Source organism: Pocillopora verrucosa, chromosome 9 (assembly GCF_036669915.1).
Source record: "Pocillopora verrucosa isolate sample1 chromosome 9, ASM3666991v2, whole genome shotgun sequence".
Taxonomy (NCBI): Eukaryota; Metazoa; Cnidaria; class Anthozoa; order Scleractinia; family Pocilloporidae; genus Pocillopora; species Pocillopora verrucosa.
Genome location: NC_089320.1, coordinates 17,935,827 through 17,961,466, shown reverse-complemented (window position 1 = coordinate 17,961,466; position 25,640 = coordinate 17,935,827). Strand labels below are relative to the sequence as shown.

The following is a 25,640-nucleotide window of genomic DNA, read 5'->3' as shown; positions in this document are numbered from 1 at the left end:
ACACAAAGATTCGGACACTTCGAATTCAATCGAATTCTCAAACTGGGGAAGCCGTCAAGTGTGTGCATGGGTAAAATGTCACACACAAAGTGTCGCGCATTTTTACCTCTGTAGACGCATTTATTACACATAAATTTCTTTTACTTTATGTTCACTTTTTACCAGACGCGACATTCATTTGTCGGATTAACCACTAAAGACTTGTAGTAACGGCTGTGAATATATGAAAGTCGTATATTTGAACTGCGGATAAAGACGTGAAGAAGGTGATCTTCGCAGTAGAACACTACTTGAGTAGTGATAAAAATAAGGCCTGAAAAAAATTCAGGCCTGTACGCGCTGCACCGGTATCGCAGAGGTCATGGGTTCAAATCCCGTACAGGCCTGAATTTTTTTCAGGCCTTATTTTCACTACTGCTCAAGTAATGTTCTACTGCGAAGATCACCTTCTTTAAAGGCTTGTAGTGTTGGCAGCTATGCTGATACACGAAAAGAACATATCTCATTTCGTTGTCGTCTGCGAAACATACCATCCAAAGTACATTCATTTTGGTACAAAAATTAGATCCCTTACGCAGAGGCGTAAACATTATAACACGTTGAAGCTAGAGGTTTTACCGAGATTGCAAAAAAGGAAACTATGTTTTACTTTGCCTGTAATTTTCTGTGATACTTACACAGTATATTTAGCCGCAGATGCATGTCCGCTGAACACCTTCATACTCAGCCCGGGCGCCCGGGCGTTGATTATCCCGTAAATTTTTCCGCCGGATGCGAGGGAGTCGATATATTTTTGAGTAAAATTTCGGGTAAATGCTCTTTGAGAGGAAACCAAACTGCTTTCTAAAAAAATTTGGTCATCTGGGAAAACGCCAGTACGCATCTTATGTCGTTGGCGTTCTCACGATGGTGACGTTACTCAAAGAAAAGGCGGGAAAAGTAACGCGTTTGGGACCTGCTGCCAAATGCCAGTTATGCTACAGCTGTAATTTTGTAAACAAAGGTTGTGCCAAGGATGTTGCATCAAACATTTTGAAATTTGTTTTGTTTCCTCCCGACATCAAAGGCTTGTTATCGTAGGAAAGAGGTATGGAGGTAAAGAGTACTTTGGAAGTCGCTTTTGAATGGTTCTGTGAGTGTGGGGCCTTTGAACAGCTCAGAAAACAAAGTAAATGTTACTCTGCAGATTCCACGGTAAGTCATGGGGTTGTAAAAACTGTGACGACAATTATGCAGTCGTGAATAAGCTGAAATTGCAGCAAACAAAAACAAGTTCAATTTCTTTGAGAAGGAAATGCATAAATACATGCTATTACTTTTGGATTAATTCATGTCACGGTTAGGCCTTTTTAATTTAATTGAGAAAAGGGCGTCATGGTATTTATATTAATTGACTTTATTCCTTATAAACGAAAGTAAATAGCCCCCAGCCTTTATTATTTTGAGATCAAAACCCATCTCAAAGTGGAATTTTATATGTGATTTTATCAATGATTATTTGATGTATATTAATATCACAAGGGATGTTTTTTTCTATCACTAATCAATTAAATAATTGATTATTATCAAGGTTAGTTTGTAGACCCAACTGTTTGACTTTGATATGCTAAGAAGACATCCACAGAGATAAGATGACACTTGGCTCTGAAGATGAAATAATCCTATAGGAGTTTTTTTATTGTTACCACAATAAGTATAGTACCTAGAAAGGTCACTCTTATGAGAATTTTCAGATGAGACATTTTTACAACAAGTGTTTTTCATATCCTTCATAGGAAAAGACTGTTTACAGATTTGTGTTTAAAATGGATCTTATGGATTTGCTTGACTTCAATGGTATGGTTTGTGTGATTTCAAACAACATCTTTTCAATATTACTACTTCTTATGATATTGTTGTAAGAAACAAAAATGTTGTCATGCCCCTATTAGAGGTTTCCAGTAACCATTGTTACCAATTTTTGTCTCCTAGCTACACTAGGAAATTTGGCTATAGTGGAGCCTTTGAACGCCATAAATGTTTTTCAAGAGGTAAGAGCTAGGTCATGGTTGGTGGTTTTTAGGGGGCTCAGGCACACTCCACATGTGTCCTGTGATAGCTAGTTAACAAGAATATTTCTCCCAAAGGCCAGCAGTATTCTAATTTCTTGTGTAACATAGATGTCATAAATCCACTTAATATATGCTTCTTCACAATTCTAAGGTTAGGTGTTCAGGAGGCTCTACAGGGTTTTTTGGATTGTGCAAGATCTGGATGTTAACATAGCGCAAGCTTCAAAAATGTCAACATGCAAAATGTACATGGTGGCTCAATGTGACTGCACAATCATTATCATTAAAAGTGTATTAAACAGTACAAAACAATGCAGTTGTTATGAAATTAATTCTACAGTTTCCAGCAACTATACCCCTAATATTTAGTTAATATCCATTAGCCTTCTAAGCCTGAAAAAGACGTCGACTGAAAAGCAAACAAAGGTGGAAGGTTGCAAAATGACAACACATTCAAAAGTTTATGCATGCACATAAACATATCAATCTTGACAAAGTGCTAGTTTATTATGGAATGTTTTAGGAGTAAGAAAAAGGGATCTTCTAAGTGAGATTTATTGGACTTCCCTCAGTAGATATTTTTGAATTTTTAAATAATGGTTATAACAATAGTCCATTTTACAGTTGCATGCTTGGTTGCCAAGTCTTTGAACAGGAGTGAGGCTAAGGGTGACCTTGTTATGATACAAACCTTGCTACCTTTCAAATACAAATTACTTTGTTATCATGCTAAGTAGATACTGGTTTCTATCACAACAGGGTCACCCTCAGCCTCACTCCAAATCAAAGGCTTGGCAAGTACTGGTTCACAACTGTGAAATGGCCCATCAAATCATGAAGAAATTGACAATGACAAATTTTTATGTTTATTTTATAACAGACTACTGATAATCAAAATTATGCCAGTTAGAAAAAAAAAATATTGCCACCAATAATGTTTTAAGATTATGATCAAACAATAAACCTTTTCTCTGATATGCTCTGCACAGGTCTCTTATATTGTTATTCACACTCTGTCATGGATACCAGATTTGTTGCTCCCATCACAAGTTCTTGTTGTAGTCAGGTTTTCATCAGTGCCACCATATCAAGAGTAGGTTCATTCTTCCTAAAATAATTTTAATACAGTTGAGTAGATACAGGGTATGATTTACAAGACATGGTATACATGTACTGAGATCTTTATAAGATAGCCAAATTTAAAGTTAGCTTCTCTACATGTGTATCTATCTCCACACTAGTTTCCTGTAGCTCAATTTTTCACTGAGAGAAGAGAATCATCTACAGAAGAGGTGTTATATTTGTACACTAGTATAATTTGCCCCTGGTAGGCCCACAGATATCATTATTTGTAGCACATTAATTTCAACACAGACTGATCTACCTTCAGTTGCTAAATGGACAGTGAAAGCTAATTTTGATAAGTTTCAACTCAGGTCTATAAGCAGTTGGAATCTGGCTGGTAATGGTCAGCCTAATCTCATGAAGATATGTGGTATCATAAGTGGAATTACAGCTGTTACTCAGTACACGTGAGTTTTAATTTAAGCACAAGCTGTAATTTAACTACTTAAACTTTTCTGGCATTTAAAACTGCCTAATTATAATTGTATCTTAGTTGAAAATTAAGATTTATCGTAGACAAAGAGCTTTTGTCTTTGTCTAGATGGTAATGTATCATAAAAGACACAGTAGCCTGATCTATACATGTATCTCTGGCTAGAATTACTGTGTTGTGTTCTTGTGCAAGACACTTTATTCTCCCTACACTCAGTCTAATGAACCATTGGGAAACCTGAAAAAATGCTAAACCTTGCAGTCCAAATGTCAAAATAGGGATTTTTTACTTGTTTTCTTCTCTGTCAGTTACTAAACCTTGGAGTCACAGATAGCAAGCAGTTATTCCTCAAATAGTGATAGTGTAACAGTCGCAACCTTTGAATAACAATGGTCCAGTTTGTGCATAATAATGTTGTTAGATGTGAGATCTTTGACAGAATGTCATCCTTGATTCTATAGCCAAAGTGCAAGATTCTACTGTCCTCATTCTGATTGTCTTGGTTCTGCGAAATATTGTTACATCAGAGTTCATATGGCTGGAAAAACAGAAAATGTCACTGTAAGGTAAGCTGCACACTTGGGATCTTGTGAAGTAGCTTTTTTAGCAAGCAGATATCTGAAGGGATTTCTCAAGGCATTTATAGGAATGGATGATTTAAGAAGAGCATACATTCTATACATGTAAGTCAAAAATGTGCCACAAGTTTAATTGAGAAAGTTGTTATCATCATTGAGCAGCCCCAAGGCTAAAGGGGGTGACAAAGAGTGTATCATTTATGGAACCTATAGCAACTTAGGTTATTGCCTTTGAATTAAGATTTACTTGTTCTAACTCATATTTACCTAAAATGGTCTACATTGTGTTTTGGTAGGAGTGATTTTGTGTGTAGATACTGTGGATGCTCTCTACTTGAAGATGTTACTTGCCGTACTTTAGCAGGTAATACATATAATGTTACCCTTTCCTTTAATAGGGGAATTTGAAATGTTTCTTTTCTCAATTTTTTTTCTTGATTGATTGATTTTTCATCACTAGATAAATGCATTGTTCAAGTCATATCACCATTAACAGTAGACAGGAAACTTTGGATCAATACTGGGTGTGGAAAATTTTACCAAACCATCCCAATCTATGTCCGAGGTGAGCAAAGAATAGAGAGGAAAAGTTAAAATTCCTACTGGGTGGAGGGAACTAGTTGATTGTTTCATGACTAAGGGGTAGAGCTTATAACACTTGAAAAACAACCTTAAGTGGTAAGCAGAAATTAAAATATTTTTAAATTAATCTTGGGTGATTGGTTTAAAACCCAGCACACAAAATCACTCCAAGGTTATGCTGCCTCCAATTTATTGCATGTCTTAGTTTGGTTTGTTTTCAGTTTAACTACATGGATTAATTAAACTACACATTTGATCCACATGTTTATGGACATCATATACATGCTAGTTGATTCTCAGGGTATTAATTCTTTTCTTTTTCTTATTTCCTCTTAAAGATGAACTCATCAGGGAGGTTCAGATTGGCTGTTACTGTTCATTTGTTCTTTTACCCTCATGTGAAATTCATAGTTCTTCTTTGCAACTTCATTGTACTCCAGTGTTTGAGGTACACCTGTTAATGATGTTGACAGCTATCCTACTTCACTCATTTGCCATAAAAATTCACTTACACTTTGTTATGTTTTGATGTTTCTTGCCTGAACAATAAATTTTTTCTTTGTTGTCACTTATTCTGATTATTAATTTTTTTACAGGCAAACAACATAGAGAAGGTAAGACTAAATTGTGAACTACTGATAAATTACCAGTTGCTGGTAGTTGATTTGAAAATAGTTACTTATTAGTGCATTTTCATAATCAGTAAAAGTGCAGATTTATTTGTGATACTTATTGCAGTGGCAGCCACCCCACTTTCTTTGCATGTCATGATTTTGGTTTATTAAGTCATAAATGGCATTTGGACCATTTTGAAGCTTAAGAAAGTTTTCTTCTGAAATCAATCTCCAAATTATTTTTGAAGCCATTGTACCACTATAAGATAATTGGAGTAGGCATTTTGGGCCTTATTTTCAGAGTTGTTGTTTCTCAATTATGCACCACATATTTATTTTAATTTGTCTTTTAGATGAGTTCTAGTCCTTTCTTGAATCTGCTACCCTTCGGTTTGCCAAATAGAATAGAAATGCTTCATAAAGGTAGTGCTATTATCTTTTGCTATCAGATATATGCCGGGAAGTACTGCAAGTAAGGACTGACAATCATGAATATATTTCAGTCTTTATTTCAAGTCTACTACATTAACTGCTATAGATATGTACTCTATACATTATAACCGCCATGAGACACAAACTTGTTATTATTTCCTTTTCCACAAAGAGTTCATCAGATATGTTACCTAACTCAGTTAACTCATTAACCAAAGAAAACTATAATTACAGTCTTTCATGGAATAAATAACATTATTTTTTTTTATTTTTGAAATAGACAGAGGGAGTTCAGCATGGAGTTTTGTAAGCAGTCTATCATATTGCTTTGGAGGTACTTTAAACTGTTATTAACTGCTTTTTTTATGACCAGTTTAGCTTGAGAATGCTCTGGCTGATTTTGGTCCCTCAACAAGAGGAAAATATGATACTGTTTTCAGACTTTAGGCAGCATTTTCAACAAGTAATCAGACCTTCAAGAGAAATAATCAGTCAAGTTGACAGTAAAGTTCTTTTTAAGACTGATACAGTACACTTGTAGATGAATGTCTTTTGAGGATGGGGGGAATTTTAATGTGGAGGAAAAAATTGAAATTGTAGATTTTTTTTTACCGCAGACTAGTTGAAAACATAAACAATAATTATCCAATACATTGTGCACATCTTCTTATTTCTCTCATAGCATCTGTGACACCACCTGGAACATTCTTTCATCTAAAAATGTTCTTGCTCATGTCCCTACTGCTTCTTCACTCTTCTGATTGCCCTGAAGATACTAAACAAGCAAAGTCAAGGCATCTTCACCTGCTTGTTATTGCTGATGACCTTCTTAGGATTCAAAGGCTATTTCTTTACATGGCATCATTTGCAAAGAGAATGCTTGTTTATTCCCCTCCAAGTGATTTATTTCCATCCTGTTGCCGGGATCCTTTTGGTTCAGGCACATTTATGATTAATGGTGAGGCTAACACAAAGAAGCTTTGTAGATAGATGTTATAGTAAAACTTACATTCTAAAATTCCAAAAATGTGTGAGGTTAGAAGAAGGTGACAAGATGATATAACTATTCTTCCTCAAAGAGAGTCAATTACATTTCCAGAGAGAATGGGTTTCAAAATTAAGATTTTCACTAATGAAACTTATTTCTAAGAAGGGAATGGGGGGGGGGCAGGGTGAAGGCAGGTCAGACCTGCTCCCCATGTGGTAGGGGTACAGAGCTGTATCACCAGATTTTCTTGTAAAAAAAGAAGACAATAGGCACTTTGTGTTTATTCATCTGCCTAGTAATGATAATTGTTTTTTTCTTGTTCCTTTGCTTCAGCTGGATGTATCTCTCTGGCATCTGATGTGTTTGTCTGATTCCTAATGCAGCTGTCTTAAAGAAAGATGAAAAGGATAAGCTTCAATGTGGTAAATTATGAACATCATTCTCTCTTGGTTGTACTTAATAAGCTTGAATAAAACATAAACCACTGCTTAAATTTTGATGATTTTGAATAACCTCAAGATATCAGTGAGTGTCCTCCCATCGATTTATAAACAAGTTTAAAAGATTGTTTGCTAAGTGGATTTATGTAGTCTGCTGAGTCTGCATTTTTATTGATTCTTACGTATGATCTATGGAGGAAAGATGCATACATGACATCACCATGTGAAATGTCCCCCTTAAGTCCTATCTCAGCTAGTAACACCACTGATTTGCAAGTTTTTGACCATGAAATTTCTTGCAAGTTTAGTGTATTACTCTTCATTTTGATCTCCATTCAAATTAAATGTTCTATCTTGGTGATGAGTGGTTAAAGATATCTAAGACTATCTGGTAGTTACATCTTTTTGGACTTCCTCTTCACCAGCTTTAGAGAATGGATGTATGGCAGTGAAGGTACCCGAAAAGTTTGGGTCTTATCAAGGTTGCCAGGTCACCATGCCACTAACCAGTAGTGTTTGGGGTGTGTTCGGAACCATCACAGAAATCCAGTCATCATGCAGTCCCTGATGATGATCCTGTGTTAAACATGGGTCTCTCAGTAAAGGCATGTTTATTCAATTCTTGCTCACGTGTAGTTATTAAATTGTCTTTCCCTTTTTTTCATGACTCCATCTCTTTCTATTCCTAAAAATGATATTTTTAACCTTTCGCTCTTTGCAGGAATGTTCACTTTGCCAAGGGTCTTTGTCGAGTAAGTACAAGCAGGCAGGATAAGTGTGATTTATGTGTGAATGTATGGTATGTTAGGATTGCACTTCTAATTTTGAACCACCTGTCTTCTCCTATACCTCAACATTTTTAATCTGTCCTGGTTTTACGTAACATCCTATTAAGTTATCATTTCTACCTGTAGTCAGTTTTCATTAGTGTTTAACCTGAGTGGATCAGCGGAGCAGTTGAAAACTCTGATGAGTCAGTGTGCGAAGAAGTGTTAAGGAACGCCTTAGATCATGAAGAGGATGAAGATGTCATGTTCATTAGTGACGAGGAAATGAGCCAGGTAAAGTGAGTTGTTCTGATACCGTGTATGTCATTGCTAAGTTATGTTCCTCTAGCATCAAAGTAAGGCAGAAACGTGAGAATGGTAAAAACAGCCATTAATTAACGAGAAAAAAACAATTTTAAAACGAGAACGAGAATTGTTGGCTCCTTCTCATTCTTAGAAAAGTCGACTTGTCACAAAACCGTCCATTCGTGCCCACGTCCAAGTCCAGTGGTTCAATGCAAAAGTGTAACTTGTGTGTAGCTGTAATTGTCTTCTGAATTTCTTTCTTCAGTTCCTTCACCACGCTGGGCAAAAACACGTTAGCCTCACAGTGGCAGCACAGGATCTTATTCAAGGGTATTATTTGGCAAGTAGGCGAACCAAAAACTCTCTTTCAACGGTTGGCGCAGACTTTCCTTCTTCTGCTTTACAACATTTGTAAGTTTAGCCAGTATCGATTCCTTGTACCCATCTCAAGGTCACTAGATTTAATTTCTTTGCAGAACCCAGTTGTGATTTACAGTTTGTGTGTAATCTGAGTTTTGTTCCTGCTTAACCGCCCTCCTTTCCACTTTGGTGTTTATGACTTCGTTACTGATACACTATATTCCCCTGCTTCTATTATTGATTAAACTATATAGAGTTATTATTCTAATTACCTACATAGAATTTACTGCTATCGTTACTTTGTCAGTCTGATTCCTCCAGTTCTCTTCGTTTCTTTTATTTCCGGTATTTTAAAGTATTTATACCGTTTTACCTTTGTTTATCGAGTACATGCAAATAGTTCTTCTTAACCTGCCCTTTCTTCTTTTCCAGGACCAGTTTGGCCATTGCTCATGCCAAGTTATCACTTCGTTCAGAGGTAAGCAAATCTAATCGGGGACGGTCTTGTCCAGTGGGGAGAGGATGCAATTATGTTTTTCTCATGTTGACTCCGATTCAATGGTGTTATTAGCTCCGAAAGACTATGGACGCTCCACCATATTCTACGCTTGTTTCCTGTATCAGAGCGAACTTTGGTTGGGTAGGGAGGGGGGTGCGGAAAGTGGTTTGATTGAAAAAACGGTCACTGTTTTTGTAGAACCGTGTTTTATTTTGTTTTATAAACAAACACAAAAAAATGAATTCTATTTCACGAACACGTGCTCATAACGTCGATGATGACGTGGTTCTGTTATTGGACATCTGAACTGACGGTGGTATCTGTCTGAATGGCAATGAGAAGTTCGATAAAGGTAAATCTTGTGAGGTGCGAAAAACTTTTAAAAAGAAAGTCAGGAAGCATTCGGGGAAGCATTTTAGAATATTTCACAAATTAAGTTTTGATCACATTTTATAGATTCCACCCTATAACTGAATGAATCTCACCTTCAATTATTTCGATATTTATTAGACTAACGGACAAAATGTTCAAGAAAAATTGAGACTGACCGAAAAACGCAAGCTCTTCTGATCCTTAACAGTCTCAGAGGGGAACCGTGTCTGAAATATTCTTGTTACGTACTTTTTAATCATACTTGTCACATTAGGTAGTCGCTTTGCTATCCTGCCCAAATTATGTCACCATGGGATTTTTGCTTTCGATACTCCTAGAAAGATTCTTGAAAACAATTCGTTTCATGAGATTTAATTTGTGAATAAAATTTACCACCGTCATCAAGACTTAAGTCACGCACAGAAACTTTATTGACACCGATCCTGATTTAAAGCTTTAAAAAAAATAAAATAAAACAGAGTCATTGATTTTAGCACAGGTAGCTGGCATAAAGGCACGCAGCTCATCGACGGCTTATTGACAGCAAAGTAACAAATTTGTTTATGTGACAGGAAACGAGAACTGAGGAAAGCTCTTTTTGACGTGTTCTACAAAATTTACCGAACATCTATTGGAGAGAAAAGGCTGTGGAGCCGGCCAAAGTGATAGTATTGATTGTGTAGGTGTAGTAAATACGTGGGCTTTGGTGCCTGAAAGTCGAATTTTTGCCTTTTAAATTAACGTGGCAGCAATTTTTTTAAGCAAAAGTTGCTATTAAAAACTGTTTACCGAAGAGGCGGAACCACTGGGTTGACGCGTTTTTCACTAAAAAATTTCACGACATTTTGGATGACTTTGATTGTCCAATAATGTGGCTTCCTAAACTCATAACTGTAAACTGACTAAAATGATCGTAAGTCCGCGCAGAAGTAGTAAATCTCGTGAGAAGCAGCCGTGTGTTTCCTCAGAGGAGTGCCAACTGTAACAAAGCATTTTCATTAACGTTCGTAAACCCGAGCTTTTGTCCTCCAAGTACATGTTAAGCGGCTCGCATTAATTCTATGAAATGATGTTATTTTTGGTTGACTTCTCAATGCTGAACTGAAGACCGACGAAATGACATCGTGAGAGGGTGATTTGGCGTCCCCCGTCAACCTAAGTGTCTTCTGATAGTGAAGTGAAAAGGCGAGCCCGACCAATTCGAAGTATACCACCCGACAGAAGATATAAGTATTTAGTGAAATAAGGATCGGTGTACTTTTAAGTTAAGTTTTCGAGTATATGCAAATAAATAGCCTTTGTCGAGCAAATTTCTCAAACATTCAAAGCTCACAAACATATTTTTTCCTCTTTATTTTTTCATCATTTTAATTTCTATTTTTCTCGCCGAATTGTTGTTTACAGTTTCCACCCTCTTGTTTTTACGTGGGACGGGACTGAAGTCTAATAATAATTTTAAATTACAAACTATCAGAAAGCATTGTTGGAAACTGCTTTATGAGTAATTGTTTTGCTGGAATTAACGTTTTACGTTTCTATCACCTGTGTCTGTTCCCAATAATAGTTACTTTTTCTCACGAGAAACAATTTAAATATGTTACCGTAAACAACCTCTTCCTAGTTTCACCCTCGATAGCGTTTTCTTGAGTAGCTGCCGAGTAGAGAAAATTATGAAGGAAATAACTATTCGAAAAGCAGTGTCGAGCGACTTTGCAGCCGTCCTAGAAATGTCGGAAGGCATTTACAACGGCCATGACTACTTTCCTTGCTTTTTTCATCAATGGCTGACCAAACCGAACCGTACTATTTTTGTTGCTCAGTATGGTGAAAAGCTTGTTGGACTGAGAGCTATTCACATCGTTGACGGAGGCGAGACTTTCATAAGTCAAGGCTTGAGGATTCATCCCAGATTCCGTGGATTGGGCTTGAGTACCCGTTTAATCGACGCCATTCACAAGCATATACGACAAGAATATCCCAAAGTCTGCCGAGAACGCTTCACGACTAAATCCGACAACATCGAGCGTCTTTCTATTCAGAAGAAGTACGGCGACACCGCCTTGTTTGAGCGAGACATCTTGGCCTTCTACGTGAACAGAGAAACTTTGAAACCACATCATCTGGAAGCCGTGGCTGGTACTTTTGATTTGAAAGTGAAAGCCTGTTCAAGACTTTTCCTTTACAATTTTATTTTGAACGATTCAGTGGCAAACATGTTTCCAGGCCGTACGATCGTCGTTGACTGGGAGCCTTTCGAAGCTCTCCAATCCAATATCGATTGCATTTTCGAAGAGGGTGACTGCGTCTTTTCGGACCGAGATGCAAACGACTGCTCCACTGGCGTGCTACCGAAATCGTTCGCTCATGGTCGGCGATCGCCCCGAGTAAAGCACATGCATTGGGTGGCATCTATTTACACAGAAGACCCAGTCATGTTCCAAGTACACGTTGTTGAACAGCTGAGGAGAGCATACGAGCAAATAGAAGGTGATTTCATTTTCTGCACCTTTCACAAAGATCGTCATACCAATTGGGGCAAGAAGCTGCTGGAAGAGTCAGTCGGCTTGAAACCGGTGGAATTTTTCCGTGATTTTGGACTGATGATGTTTGAGCGAAAATTTCCAAAATGACAGAACCTCCACGGAACCTGTAGTAGAAGTTTTCTTCATTTTCTTTGTTTAAGAAACTTCTTTTTCCCCAGCTTTACACGCGGAAAGAACTATCTTAATTTTTTTTTATCTGATACATGAATACCAATAAATGAATAGTTGCATAAACTAATTTTTCAAATGTGAAAAAATTAACATTTTCCAACCGGGTTATTCGTGGTTTTCCTCAGTCCCTGAAAATCCTAAAATACAACGATAGAAAATCGTTTTTGTTTTACTCGAAGGTTTCAGAAGAGGACGCCGTGATGGCCATTGTCCTGTACGAGGACTCTATAAAATGGAAATACGGTAATATGATGCAATTTCGCTCCCCAGATGGCCCTCCTTAGGCCTACGTTGTCCCCACAGCTCTGCCCTTAATTTGCTGTCGTTTTCTAGTTTGCTCTTTGTTTCATTCACGAACGATACAATTCAGTATAATACTTCATTTTACATGTAGAAGAGAAAAACTAAAATCATAAGAGTCAAGTCTGTAATGAAAAACATATCTCTGAAAATATTAGCCATGGAAATATGAAAAATTCTGTGTACTCCCTTTATCTGGCAACAAGTATGACTATAAATGACCTGGGTTCTTGAGAAGCAGAGCTAAAAAGTTTGTCCCAAAACTTGAAAAATTCACATTATGTAATCAAAGAAAAACCTAAATGGTACAATGGACCAATGAAAACCCTTTGCAAGAACGCTCAACCGCCTCTAAGCGACGGAGAACTTCTTTAAACAAGATGAGATCATTTAAGTGGTTATATAAATAGTTTGGTGTTACTTTAAACTCTTGCTTACTTCAAAGACTCGATTGAAACTGTGTAGTCAGTGGTTGACTTAGTTTGATTGTAGCAAACTAGTTCTCACATCGCCTCCCGTGGAGCAAGAGGAGACGGAGAGCAATTTTCAGTTGAGTGCCGAAGACAAACCGGAATTAAGTTTTTCCTTCTCTTCAGGCTGTATGTTTGATTTCACTCGAGCTCTCGCTGGTTCCTTGTGATATGTTTTTTCAATTTTAATAATTGGCCGTTGGATTTGGTTTCTAGTTAATCGAAAAGTACTTTTTTCCGATGTTGCTACCTTACAGGTTATTCGGGTCTCGGGCCAGTGGATCCTCCTTCTCCCAGCTCGGATGGCGCTGAATTTTTGGTCCAAAGGTCAGTCGAGTGACTCACGCTTCGGAAGTATTCAAATCTATCTACCAGTTACCATAATATGACAATATCATCAAGGTTTTCCAATTTTATTTGTCTACAATTTATCACAGTGCCACAATGGTTTAGTCATCTCTTTGCATTATAATGGGTGATAAAAAAGTGATTTCAGTTGTCCAATTTTTATCTATTTTCTACTTTATTTTCGTCTTTTGGTAGAACGATGTCAGGATGGAGCAAATTCAAGAAAGAATTCGGCGATTTTGCTCTACTTTCAAAGATGGTCACTATTCTCCATTCAAAGTGTTTGTGCACGAGGAGTGATTTTTTAAGATTTTATATTGCCGAATATAACACTCCGCCAGTGCAGAACGAATGTAATTTTTATGGTGGAATTGACGAAAAATTTGAAAATTAAAATTATTTATGTTTTCGTAATGTTCGCACAATTGAATAAAGATACATGGAAACTTGGAAAATTGTGCCACGTTGGTCTCATTCATCCTGTGTACCCTGATCGAGATCTGGCACTAGCTAATGAAATATTCCGCTGGCCATTTGGCAGAGCGTTGTCGTCATGGTAACGATTATGTACCGCAATCGAAGGCACTTATCGACTCGCGTTTGTTCTCTGTAAAGCAGATGTTTTGAGATAAAAACTTGTCACTATTGAGTAAAACCTCAGCACGTGGAGCCGAAATGGCTGAGGTAATGTATGGCCTGGTCTCTGAGGCCAGAAAGAATCGATATTCAGCAATACCGAAGCTGACAGAAGAAGGTAAGTCAATATGAAAATCGAAAACTAACTTATAATTGCGTCCTTGTTTGGTTATTTTCTCCCGCTGTAATTGTTTCACTTTTCTTGCCCCTATGTCTCAGATATTGTTAATGTGTGGGACAATGTGTCAAGATTCATCGAGAAACAAATGGCTCTTCAAAAGGTTAGTCGTAACTCTGCGCTGTAACAATTTGTCTTGCACGTGCAATGGAATGTTTTCTTTCCGCGCAGATCGCTGGTTTATTTCTCTTTCGGGATTTTTTTTTAATCGTGGTAAAATACATATAAAATTACCTTTAAACAGATTAACTACCGAAGGTCGTGTAGAAAATGTAAACTCTGTGGTCACCTGTTTGATTTCGCAAATTCCAACTTTGTTTGAGAAAGGGTCTAAGAGAATCTTCTATGTTTCCTGCAGGGTGTATGTGTGCCAGGCCTCGGTATCTTCACCTACTCGCAAAAAAAGCTGGACGTTGGAAATAATAAATACATTCAGATCCAGAGACCAGTTTTCATGTTGTCCGAGAAGTTTGCGATGACTCACGCTCTTAATTACACCAAACATCACACCACCGGTAAACTAATTATATCAATAGCTTGGATTGCATTCTCTTTCTTTGTGGGGTGTAGGTGTTGCCTGCTGAGTTAAATATTCGTTATTTACTCTATATGGTGCGAGAGAGTTAAAACTTCATTAACACGTTATTAGAACCTTGTGAAAGTGGAGAGCACTTTTATTCAACTTGTGTAAACTGCTTTGCTACATCAACCTTCCGTATTGATATCAAAATATAAACGGATTTATGTCATCTTATAATTATTAATGCTTTTCACAAGGATTGTGTCGTGTAGCTACAAAGTGTTTTATTTTGGAGCAGCATCAGAGCAGAAAATATTGCTTTCACCTAATTTTGCAATCAATTTATTTATAGCTACTTAGACTTTTAGCATGTATACATTGATTTTTTTTCAGTTAATTAACTTGCATATGGAAATTTTAAGTAGGCACTTCACATATTTTTTTTGGTAACATTGCATTTCTACAGCATGACTCAAATATCAGATTCCTGTGTAACTTTTGAAATTTCATGGCTCTCCCTTGCTCAGTATAGTTTTCTTTTGAGACAAGCCTAAGGGATCATTTCTATTTCTGGAGGGAAGACAAGTTCAAATTGCTCTAATCCTCCCCTCTCTAAATGACATATTTTGAACCCCCACTTCCCAATTGGATTTAGTCATCCTTGATATGTGTCTGAATTAATTTGCCTTTTTTCCTGAAGCCAAAATAAGACTTATTATCTGTCACTGAAAAATTGTGCTTCACTCATTTTTTGTTGCCTGACTTACATCATTTTTGGTGAGGGCAGAATTCTGTTAAGAACATAAATTTCCCTTATTCACTTTTATATTAATATTTCTATAATTTATTTCTACCACAGCATTGAGTATGTTATGCCAGGGTAGACTCTATCCCCACATTTATATATATATATATATTTTTTTTTTTTGTATGGTAGGTCAAATTCCTGTGGTACAGCTTAATTTTGCTGCTCTTTCAAATGAGACACCATTTAACAGAGACACTGTAGAAAGCTGTGTAAAGGAAGTCCTTCAGGCTCTGAGTAGATCTGTACAGGCAAAAAGGAATGTAGAGTTCCATTTTTCAGGGATTGGGCGGCTTTCAATAAGAGATTCCAAAGTGAAAATGAAGTTCTACAAAGAATTCCTAAGGAGCATGGATGGTTCTGGTAATCTAGTTCATGCGCTGTCCAATGTAAGTACTGTTTAAATGTGCTCTTTGAAGGGTTGAGTAATATAATGTGGTGAAGTGTCATACTGTAAAGTTAAACCTCGTATACATGAAAGCAATCACCTGAAATATGAAGAGGCCTATCAGTCTATAGGATGTGGTTGATTACAGAAGTGGGCTGCATTATGGAGATCATATTATGGGAAGTTAGTTCTTGAAAAACTAATCCATAAAACACCAAGAATTCGATTAAGAATATCATGCACAACAATATCATTAATACAGATATATTAGAAATTATTAATGAAATGGATAAGGTGTTTGTGGGACTTAGGTTGCAACATTTCAGTATCAGGGAAAATTACTTGCCTTAAATCAAGGTATTGTACAAATGATGGTCACCTAGGAATGCTGTCACTCTGATAATGGCATTGTTCAAAAAGTGGAGTAACACTTATCCTTGTGTAGCTGCCTGCAAAGACGTTCATTGCCATATCATGCATGGCAATTAAATCTGTATTAGCTTTATGCTATGCTTTTTAAACATCTTTGCTCTACCTTAGAGAAACTCTCTTAGCCTTGGAATAGACTAAATTAACATAGATCATTGTGCTTCTGAGATCCCTTCTGTTGTTTCTAATAAAAAATTCTGATCTTATCTTACAGAGACCAGGAACAGCAGATTCTGTTTTGTCAGAGCCTGTTAGTCCACGGCCACATACCAGCAACACTCTAGTTCTACCAAGGTTGGTGAGCTTAAATTTTGGCAGTGATTCATTTTAAACTGCAAGTTTTAACTTTAAATGTGTATGATTGGCCAAATGTGGTTGTTAACGGTATCCTATTCTTATAATCTTCTGGACAACATAAACTTGAACTCTTTCAAAAGCCATAACTCTCTTTCTTTGTTGTAATGGTAGTAGCTTTTCTGCAAATCAAGGTTGAGATGAATTACTTAGATATTTTTTTTTCTTAAAATGATTAAGAATTTGTTGCATGAACTATGGTCTGTGGAAATTTTTGGTATTTTAGTTTGAGTATAACAGTTTATTTTATCCATTGCTGTAGGATTACCCCAGGGGATAGTGGGAGCCCAGGAAAAAGCACTGGCAAAGAAGGAATGCCCACCATAACGGAACAGGATGAAGAGGATAATGGGCAGGGTGAAGGTGTCAGGGAAGAGGTCACCACCCCTGATAAAGAAAGGCCCCAGGAACATGTAGAGGAAGGGTCCATACTAGTTGTGGATTCACAATTAGGAGAGCAAGAACAACCCACAGAAGAGGAAGGTGAGCCTATTTTCAGAGAGGAAAAAATAAATATTGACTGTTAGAATGTGTTAACATTCATTTAATGTCCATGGTGGGTTCATATGGTCTGAGCATCTCCCCCATCCCAGATTGATTCCCAAACTGGTCAGCTGTTGTCCTTTACTCCTCCCAGGTACATGTACCTGCAGTTTGCTAACAAGTTGATGTTAGAATGGTAGTGAGATTGACAACCTCATTAATTATTTAGTTTAAACAGAGAATATCATTTTTATTTTTTCTATGATTATAAAATGTTTCATTTATATTTTTTAGTATGAAACATTGACCCTTAATAAACCACAGCAGATTTACAGAGTTTTTATCTATTGAAATTTTCATTATAAGGATAATTTTTCCCCCAAAATGTTTTAAACATCGAATAGAAGGCAGTAAATGATAATTATGATATCGTCTAGTAAATAAATTCTTCCAATTCATACATGTCACCACCAAAACCAAACAAAACAACCTGCTGAAAATGAACTGTTTGATTTCAATTGGCAAAACAGTGACCAGAGGTTACTTAACATATCCTGCTGGGAGGTTTTGTAAGGTCTTAAAATTGGAAACTAAAAGTACGTAAAATACTCTGCATGAGGTTAATTAGTGGCAGTTTCTGGTCTATTGTGGATTCCATGTCTCTCCAATGATATTGCTGGTTTGTGATGTCCTCCTGTAATTTGAAGCTTTGCCTAATTAATAATAGTAACCTTGAAGTCATTCAAGTGATGAATTTTTAATAAACTTTGTGTCTATGCTCTCATAGCAACAGTGTACAGTATTTAAAAAGCCAAAAGTTTTACTCATGGTAGTAAAGATGCAGTAGTGAGCATGGCTACCATACTGTTCTAATATTTTCTTGGATATTGTGAAGAAACTACACAATTGAGTTGTGAAACCCTTCGTAAACATTCAAGGTTATTTTGTTTCAAAGATGCCAGCCTACTCCAAAAAACCTAGTTCTAATGCTTACAACAGTCTCATGAGTACATTTTCAAGAATTTATAACTTACTGGATCATCCATCCAAAGACAACTATACAAGCAAATACAGTCGGTACAATCTATTTGTAACTGGCACTGCATTCAATAGTGAAAGTGTAGATGATGGTAATCACAGTGACAAAGAAGCTAAAACAGGTCAGTTGATGGTTAGTGAAGGCATGTCTAAAGAACACAGTTACTGTTGCTGTGTTAATGGACATATTTCTTGTGGCATAGTTGGTTTTTGTTATTATTAGTTAAACTAAGACAAACTTACTACCTGAAACTTGTTTTACTTAAATTTGTATTTCAGATCTTTATTTTCTGTTACATATCACTGAGTATTTTTCAATTTTTGACTTTCAATTTTTTTTTAATCAATGAGTAATACTTCATGCAATGCTATAATAATACTTCTTGAAAACTGTTTGATCTAGTTTGCCCAACTGAAGTTGAATATTCAATACCAAGGACTATTTATGATTTTCTGAATTTTTCAGAGAATATTCTAATACTAATTGAAATGTTAGTTTTTCTTTTTTGAGTTTTATTAACTTTTTGTATGAAACAGTGACCCCAAACCAATTTTTTTGTCCACTGTGTTTTTCCGAACAGTGTTGGAATTAATCTTTTCAATTCAAGGAAATCATGCAATTGTAAACATTGTAAATGAAGTGAATCATAGTTTTACTTGTGGGTGAGACAATAAACAAGGAATTGACCACATCAGGTTTACTTTTAGAGGAAAAGGTGGCCATAACTCAGATTTTCAAACATGCACCAAAAAATCTTCAGTCAATTAAATGTTTTGGATCCAGAGAACAACTTTTTGATTTATTTTCAACTTTAAAAGATTTGTCTTGTTCTTGAAATAATTCAGATCTTATATAAAATCAAAAACATCTTTAAAGAAACAAAAATAGCACAAAGTAGGTTTCACAGTATGTTTCAAAGCATGAAATCTCTTTCATCTTCTGTTATATGTTAGTTGAAGAGGTTTCTTGAAATGCTTATATTGTCTTAAATAGTGTGATATGTACATGTATCTTTTATATTAAACAATTCGAAGTATAAAATTGTTCTTCTTTTCCTGTTCTTTAGCTGGTGATTCAAAATGATTAATTGCCAGACATGTGACATATGTTCTGAGTTTTAGCCCATTTTGTTCGAGTGAGAAGCTTAAAGTTTGTCGTTATTCCTCACTGTTTTGTGCCAGATTCATGGCTTGTGGTAGCTTTGAATTAATGCAAGGATACTTAGTGTAATGAAAATAATCTAAACAACAAACCTAGTTGAGATATGCTTAGGTGGTGGCTGTGTAATCCTCTTGAACAGTTTAAATCTTTTTACTTTTTGTAATACAGGATACTCACTTTATGTTCTAAAGATTAATTTTTGATAAGTGAAGTACAAGCCAATTAAATAATATTTCATTCAATATTTCATGTTTTATGCTCAAAACCTTTGACAGAATATTTTATTTTGTAATTTTTATTTCAATTTCTCGATCAATGTTTTTTTTCTTTTGTAGAGTATTTAAACCTGGTTTAAAATTATTGCTGATTAGGGTGATAGATGTTGTCTTTCTTACAGTTTTCTCTATAGCATTTCAGAAATATTTTAAAGGAGACATGTTTAATAAATTTTTGATGACATTGCACTCATTGTATTTAAGTCGGTCATATCACAATTCTGTTTTCAATGATACATGGCTATCAGTTTGGCGATTTATTACTACTCATCTAAATATAAACTATACTTATAAACTATTTAAAAAGTCACATGATTCTGGTGCCATCCATAGCAACAGAATGTTTAACTTTGCTCAACACTTCTGCTTCAAGGTTTGATCCATTTTAAATACTGTATTGCAATCTGACAGGCCTTGAATGATGGTTTAGATTTACAATGGCACTAGCTGTTTACAATAACCACAAAACAACACTTCCTTCCTTGACCAAAAAGCAAGCTTTGGTTATCAACATAATATCATTTCCGCAGTTTGCAACGAAATTGAATCAAGTTAAATTTTTGGCAAAGACTCCGGGGGCATTTTCAACACCACTAAAATATCACTATGTGTCAAGTAAGGCCATATTTAGTCAACTTTGTGTAAGATATTTTATTTCTTTTCATCTTACATTGTTATCACTTTCTTTTGATGTGCAAAAAATTATTGTTAATTTGTTGTGTAAGAGACAAAGTTACAGTTTACTGTAATTGCCTTCAGTGAACATTTAGGCAAAGTGCAAGCTTACATTTTGATCTGAAGAAGCTGATGAACACAAAAAAACCTAAAGACAACTTTCTCCTAGTACTGAAAGTAAATGGAATTGAAAATTTTAGAAATATTTACAAACTTAATCTAATTCTGGGCTTATATCTGCTTGAATTTACATATCTTTGAATAAACCCTTCATTCATACACATTGTATTTCAATACAAAATGAGTGGGAAAAAAATGTAAAAATTATAATTTAAGATGCTTTTATATGTGTATCAACTGAATATGCTTGTCTTGATTTTTTTTCTTAATGAATAGCATTTGATGCCATTAAGATCTAACCATATAAATATGTGTTGTGGTTTATTAAAATAGCCTGAGGGTGAAGGAGGAGAAAAAAAAGCATTTTGGCAATGAGGGAACAATGGTTGTCATTAAAGAAAACTTAGGAAAGTAGGAGAATAGTGTAAAACAAGAGGATAATTTACTACATAATGGCTCCACTTTGGAGTTAAAAGTTGGTGCAGCCTATGAAATTTAACCAAAAAATTCTGCAATCTCCTACGCCTAATGACCACCCTGAAGTTCATTGTTATGTTCATAAACCGTTTTTGTCTTAGCAGACTTGCCCCTCAGATTTTCTGTAGTTTTAATAGCTTCTTACTCACCTTCCATGTCATTTTTCAGCTGTTCCAAAAAGTGCATCAAGGCTCTCCCCTCCCACTGGGCCACGTACTCCTCTTCAAACTGCCAAAGCCTCTGGGGTGATTTACAGTGTCCCTGAAGCGAACTTGACACCACCCACTCCCCCGCCCAGGAGCCCATCTAAGACGACTCCACCCAGAGGCATCAGAGGAGCTACTGTTCACAAGAATAGAAGAAGTCTTGCACAGGAGGTAACCAAACGTGAGCAATCCCCTGCTGAGTATGGAAGAGAGTTTCTGCAGTCTCCTGTCTCTCCATCTAGATTGAGGTATGCTATACAGTTGATGGTCTGGTTTATCAGGTCTAAAAGGAAAAATATCTGAATCTGCTCAAAAGCATGTTAAAATAAAGTACCGGGTGTATCCCGTCATATTGAATTGCTTCTCCATTTAGAGATTGATAACTGAAATAACTAAACATTTTTCTTCCAAATTTAGTTTTGGTTCATGTATTTTTTCCCTTCCGATTACAACCATGACGTTATCATATGAAATAAAAAAGACTAAGACTGAACATCATATGTAAAACTTTTACAATTTTTTTTTAATCTGAACGAAACTGCCCTCAGCAGATAACTGAAATACTGATTCTATTTTATCTGGATAACCAGGTGTATTCACAATGAAAGAGCAGGACAGGAATTGTGCTACCTCTGCCATCAACGTTCTCAGAAAAATGTACCAGTTTACTTTGCGGAGGAGCGGCGTCAACGAGAACTTGAAGAAGATCGCCTCCTACAACAATATCAACGGCAGAAGGACTCAGAGGCCATTCTTAAAGAGCAGGTTTGCACAAAAGTCATAGAGCAATAATTACACAGTTTTTTCAAAGAATTTAAACTCTGTTATTCAGCAAGCAGATAATAAATTTGCTATTCTGAGTTTTAAGAGCTTCGTCACTTTCTTGGGAAGGCAGAAGGTGTTCCAAACATTTAATGGGGAGTGTAGCTAGACGAAGAGACATATACGGTAACCGTTAATAAACAGCAAACGTACGGGCTTTTTCCAAACCTCTGTGGGATACCTTAATGTACTAACCCTTTACACCCTAACGTCGGTATGCATATTCTTCGTACTGTTCTCTATATATTTCCTAAAGTGCCTCCAAAGAGAATTTGTTTGACAATCAAGTGCTTCTCTAGTTGGTCATCATATCCTTTATTCTCGTGGCTAAATGTTTGCTACAATGGTGATATTGTGTGGAGAAAGTAGGTGCTCGTCACCCAAAGGGGTTAAAGTGTTAACGTACTTCTTTTGGTATTTTTCTGCAGGGAAAGAACCTAGAAAACCGCCATTATAACCAGAAGGTGGCTGCCTTTAATCTTGGAGTATCTGAGGCAATCAAGGTATTGTCATGTGAAAATTTAACTGCTAGAGTTACAGTGAATAAGTAGAGGTTTGATTTCACCTAGAATTTACCGGTAGCTTTTGTTTATGAGTGCTTCCAATTTGGTTTCAGGAGAAACTCAGCACAAGACCAACAGAATTTTCTGTAAGTGTTATTTGACTACTTTGTTTAGATATTTTGAATCTCTGTTATCTTTAAAAGACTGATTAGATATATACAGGCTGTAATTACCCAAAATATCAAACTTTTGAACAAGTCTTGTGTCAAGTTCACGACTGTCGTCGTTAGTTACTTCAGTTAATGGAATATTGTTCAAGCTGTTAGTACTATCATAAGTTACGAACACGCAATAAGTTTGGAAGAATGTATTGCGCATGTAACATTACGATTCTTGCAGAGGTCCTACTTGTTCCAGAACAGACCCCTTACCCCTCCCCGGTACATAAAACAGGATGAGTACGGTAGAGAACTGGGTGGTCAGGTGAGTGTTCGTTTGTTTTTAGTTATGCTGGTTCCTCATTTATTTGTTTCGAGTGCATATAGTCAGATACACAGGAGTTACAGAATGACCAGGGTGTTTGATTTCAGTCCAACTTATATGTTCTATGCTTGTTGCTTGTGTCATATTTTCAGGTGCTCACAAAACAGGAAAAGCTAAGTAAACTGAAGAAGGAGCAGGAATTTCTTGAAAGACTGGAGCAAGTACAGCTGGCAGAGGAGTAAGTTAAAACATACATTATTTTGCAATTATGAAGTTCTCGGACAAACAAGGTTCGAATGACCACAGGAGAAGGAAAACTGAATTTAAAAACAAGCAACACCTTGGAAGTTAACTTTGACGTATGCGGTCATCTACCCATGGTTTTCTTGCGCTGTTTTCTTTCATGATTTGAATACTACATAGAAATACACCACTATTGTCTTGTTCCGTGCCAAGGTTCTAATCACTGACGTAAGCCACATTTTATAACTCTGACTTTCTCTCTCGCCCGACAGTCCACAAGGTCAAACCTTTCTAAAATCTGAGATTTAATAGCGATGATAAGGCTTCCAGAATAATTGTCTTGTTAGGGGTATATTTTGACCCTCCGTCACTATTTCAGTTTGGCTTTACAACGAGAGCAGTACTTGAGGGACAAGAAAATGGGCAGTGACGCCTACCGCAAGGCGCTAGATGCACAGGTGAATTCTTCAGTCGTTTTCACTGGTTACTTTCATTCTCGGAACAAATGTTCGAAGGGCGAAGTGAAGTTTGTGAGATAAAAGCCCAATTGTTGTTAAAACCATAAAAGGGGAAGAGGTAAATTTAGGGTATTATTTAGCTATGCAAACAGGCAGTTGGACAGGCAGACAGGTAGAATGGACAACCGTACTGACAGACAAAATTTGATAGTCATAAAGTTTGAAAACAGAACCTTGAACTCGTTACATAATCCTTTATTAAGAAGACGTAGGGGCAATCCTCGCGAACTAATCAGATGCACAGGAACATTGAGAGGAGCTAATACTATTTAGTAGCGACACAAAATCGAAAAGTGCTTTTAGTATCAACTGCAACGGTGAATTTATTTTGTGTACATGTAGATTAATGTCAGGAAGAGAGTGAGTTGCTCGTTACGTTCATCCCCTGAGTTGTTGCGTCTGCCAAAGCCGCAGATTATTATGCCGTTCTCTCAAACGGCAGAGTTACGTTTGCAGAGACGTCCCGGAGGAAGAATGGTAGAGTACATAGTTATTGTGGTTAGAATTATTTGTAGGGTGATAGTGTTAGTACTCAGTGCTTCAGTTAGCTAGCAGTTTTAGAGTTTTGAAAGTAGTTTGTGTACTAGCTTGGCATCTAGAAGTTGAGTGAGAACGAACATGTAGAAGTCTTTCTTTTAGCGTTAGACAGGTTAAGTAGCTAGCATTTTGGTTTACAATTACAATTACCATGGACATTTGAAGTAATTATCTTAAGCAATTTTATGGAAGCCTGCGGACCAGCACGCAATCCGGAGGTGGTGTCTTCCGATTTGTTTTGCAGATTACTCTTCTAAAAAGCCGACTGGCTTCCTTTCGGTCTTTTGGTCTTGGAGTTTTCATCATTCAAGAGATTGATTTTCATCCAGTATCACTGAGAATACTTCAATTGGGTCCCTGCCTACAAAAATGTATAGAAATTCAGTTTCCCTCAGGAACAGGTCGGGCTCGTTAGGCCCTTTGTTTTTAAACAAAGAAAGTGCACTATCACAATAATAATAATAATAACGAGAATAATAATAATAATAATAATAATAATAATGATAATAATAGTAATAATAATAATAACGATAATAATAATGAGAATAATAATACTTACACCCGGAGTTACCATTAGCCATTTTGCTACTAAGCAGTTCTTTCAATTCCTCTACCTGAGATCATATTAAACGCATTTTACAGGTGCGCTATAAACCCCTTCCCATCCCTGCTCTGGAACCAGACTCAAAGGCGCCTATATTCGGAGTGCTTGATGCTACTGATGAGAAATTGTTGGAGAGAAAGACACGAGCACATCAACTTTATCAAGAGCAGCTCGAGATGGTGGCGCAGAGGAAGAGGGATGCTATTCTAAAGGATCTGCGGAATCAGAAAGAGGAATCAGACATGCTTGAAAGAACTCGCAGGGAGTAAGTTTATTAAATCTAATTACAATAAATTCGAGAAGGGATCAACACATAACATCTTACGAAATCAAAAATGATGACAGCTCGAGATCGAAATTTCTTCGTTGCTTTTAGAGTTTCTTTATCAGCATTCCTTTCTTTCACTATCTTTTGAAGAACTGCTTCTCAGTTCTTGCTTGCAGGCTAATAATCATTCTTCCTTAATCTTTCTGCAGTATGATTTTGGACCGCGCTTTTCGCCACCAAGAGCGCGTAGACGTTCGCCGTTCACTGGAAGATTCCTGGGCGGCAAGTGTGTGTCGGAAAAAAGATCAAGAACATGAAGAACGCCGCCGTGCACAGAGTCCTGGCATGCTGATACACGAACAGTGCGATAAGTATCACCGGTGCAAACAGTGTGGCAGGCGACCCCAGAACTGCGGTGAATCGAACGTGTGGAGCGAATCACGATACATACCTGGATCAAGGCTCATAGTTTAGAGCGCCTCTATAGGATGAATTTCTTGAACAATTTTCACTGATTAAACTACAGACTGGAAAACA

The 25,640-nt window shown here is 36.6% G+C and overlaps 3 protein-coding genes and 1 pseudogene across 3 annotated transcripts; all 4 read left to right on the top strand.

Moving 5' to 3' along the window:
- The first annotated feature begins 822 nt into the window (after window positions 1-822).
- On the top strand, window positions 823-7,849 carry LOC136276779 (minichromosome maintenance domain-containing protein 2-like). The gene is made up of 15 exons (XM_066172280.1): window positions 823-1,194; window positions 1,776-1,836; window positions 1,972-2,030; window positions 3,041-3,144; window positions 3,488-3,583; window positions 4,071-4,175; window positions 4,484-4,551; window positions 4,648-4,752; window positions 5,108-5,217; window positions 5,366-5,383; window positions 5,737-5,806; window positions 6,096-6,149; window positions 6,498-6,773; window positions 7,137-7,225; window positions 7,669-7,849. The coding sequence occupies exons 1-14, from the start codon at window positions 1,090-1,092 to the stop codon at window positions 7,172-7,174; spliced, it is 1,269 nt and encodes a 422-aa protein (XP_066028377.1). The 5' UTR covers window positions 823-1,089; the 3' UTR covers window positions 7,175-7,225; window positions 7,669-7,849.
- LOC131793785 (minichromosome maintenance domain-containing protein 2-like) lies at window positions 7,686-13,773 on the top strand (annotated as a pseudogene).
- Window positions 11,218-12,180, top strand: LOC136283616 (histidine N-acetyltransferase-like). The gene has a single exon (XM_066172745.1). It carries the CDS (start codon window positions 11,218-11,220, stop codon window positions 12,175-12,177), a length of 960 nt encoding a protein of 319 aa, XP_066028842.1. The 3' UTR covers window positions 12,178-12,180.
- On the top strand, window positions 13,726-25,640 carry LOC131793707 (coiled-coil domain-containing protein 81). The gene is made up of 15 exons (XM_059111177.2): window positions 13,726-14,133; window positions 14,235-14,296; window positions 14,552-14,708; window positions 15,651-15,907; window positions 16,550-16,629; window positions 16,952-17,172; window positions 21,088-21,373; window positions 21,716-21,890; window positions 22,376-22,450; window positions 22,564-22,596; window positions 22,850-22,933; window positions 23,086-23,171; window positions 23,556-23,634; window positions 24,874-25,100; window positions 25,313-25,640. Exons 1-15 carry the CDS (start codon window positions 14,055-14,057, stop codon window positions 25,575-25,577), a joined length of 2,166 nt encoding a protein of 721 aa, XP_058967160.2. The 5' UTR covers window positions 13,726-14,054; the 3' UTR covers window positions 25,578-25,640.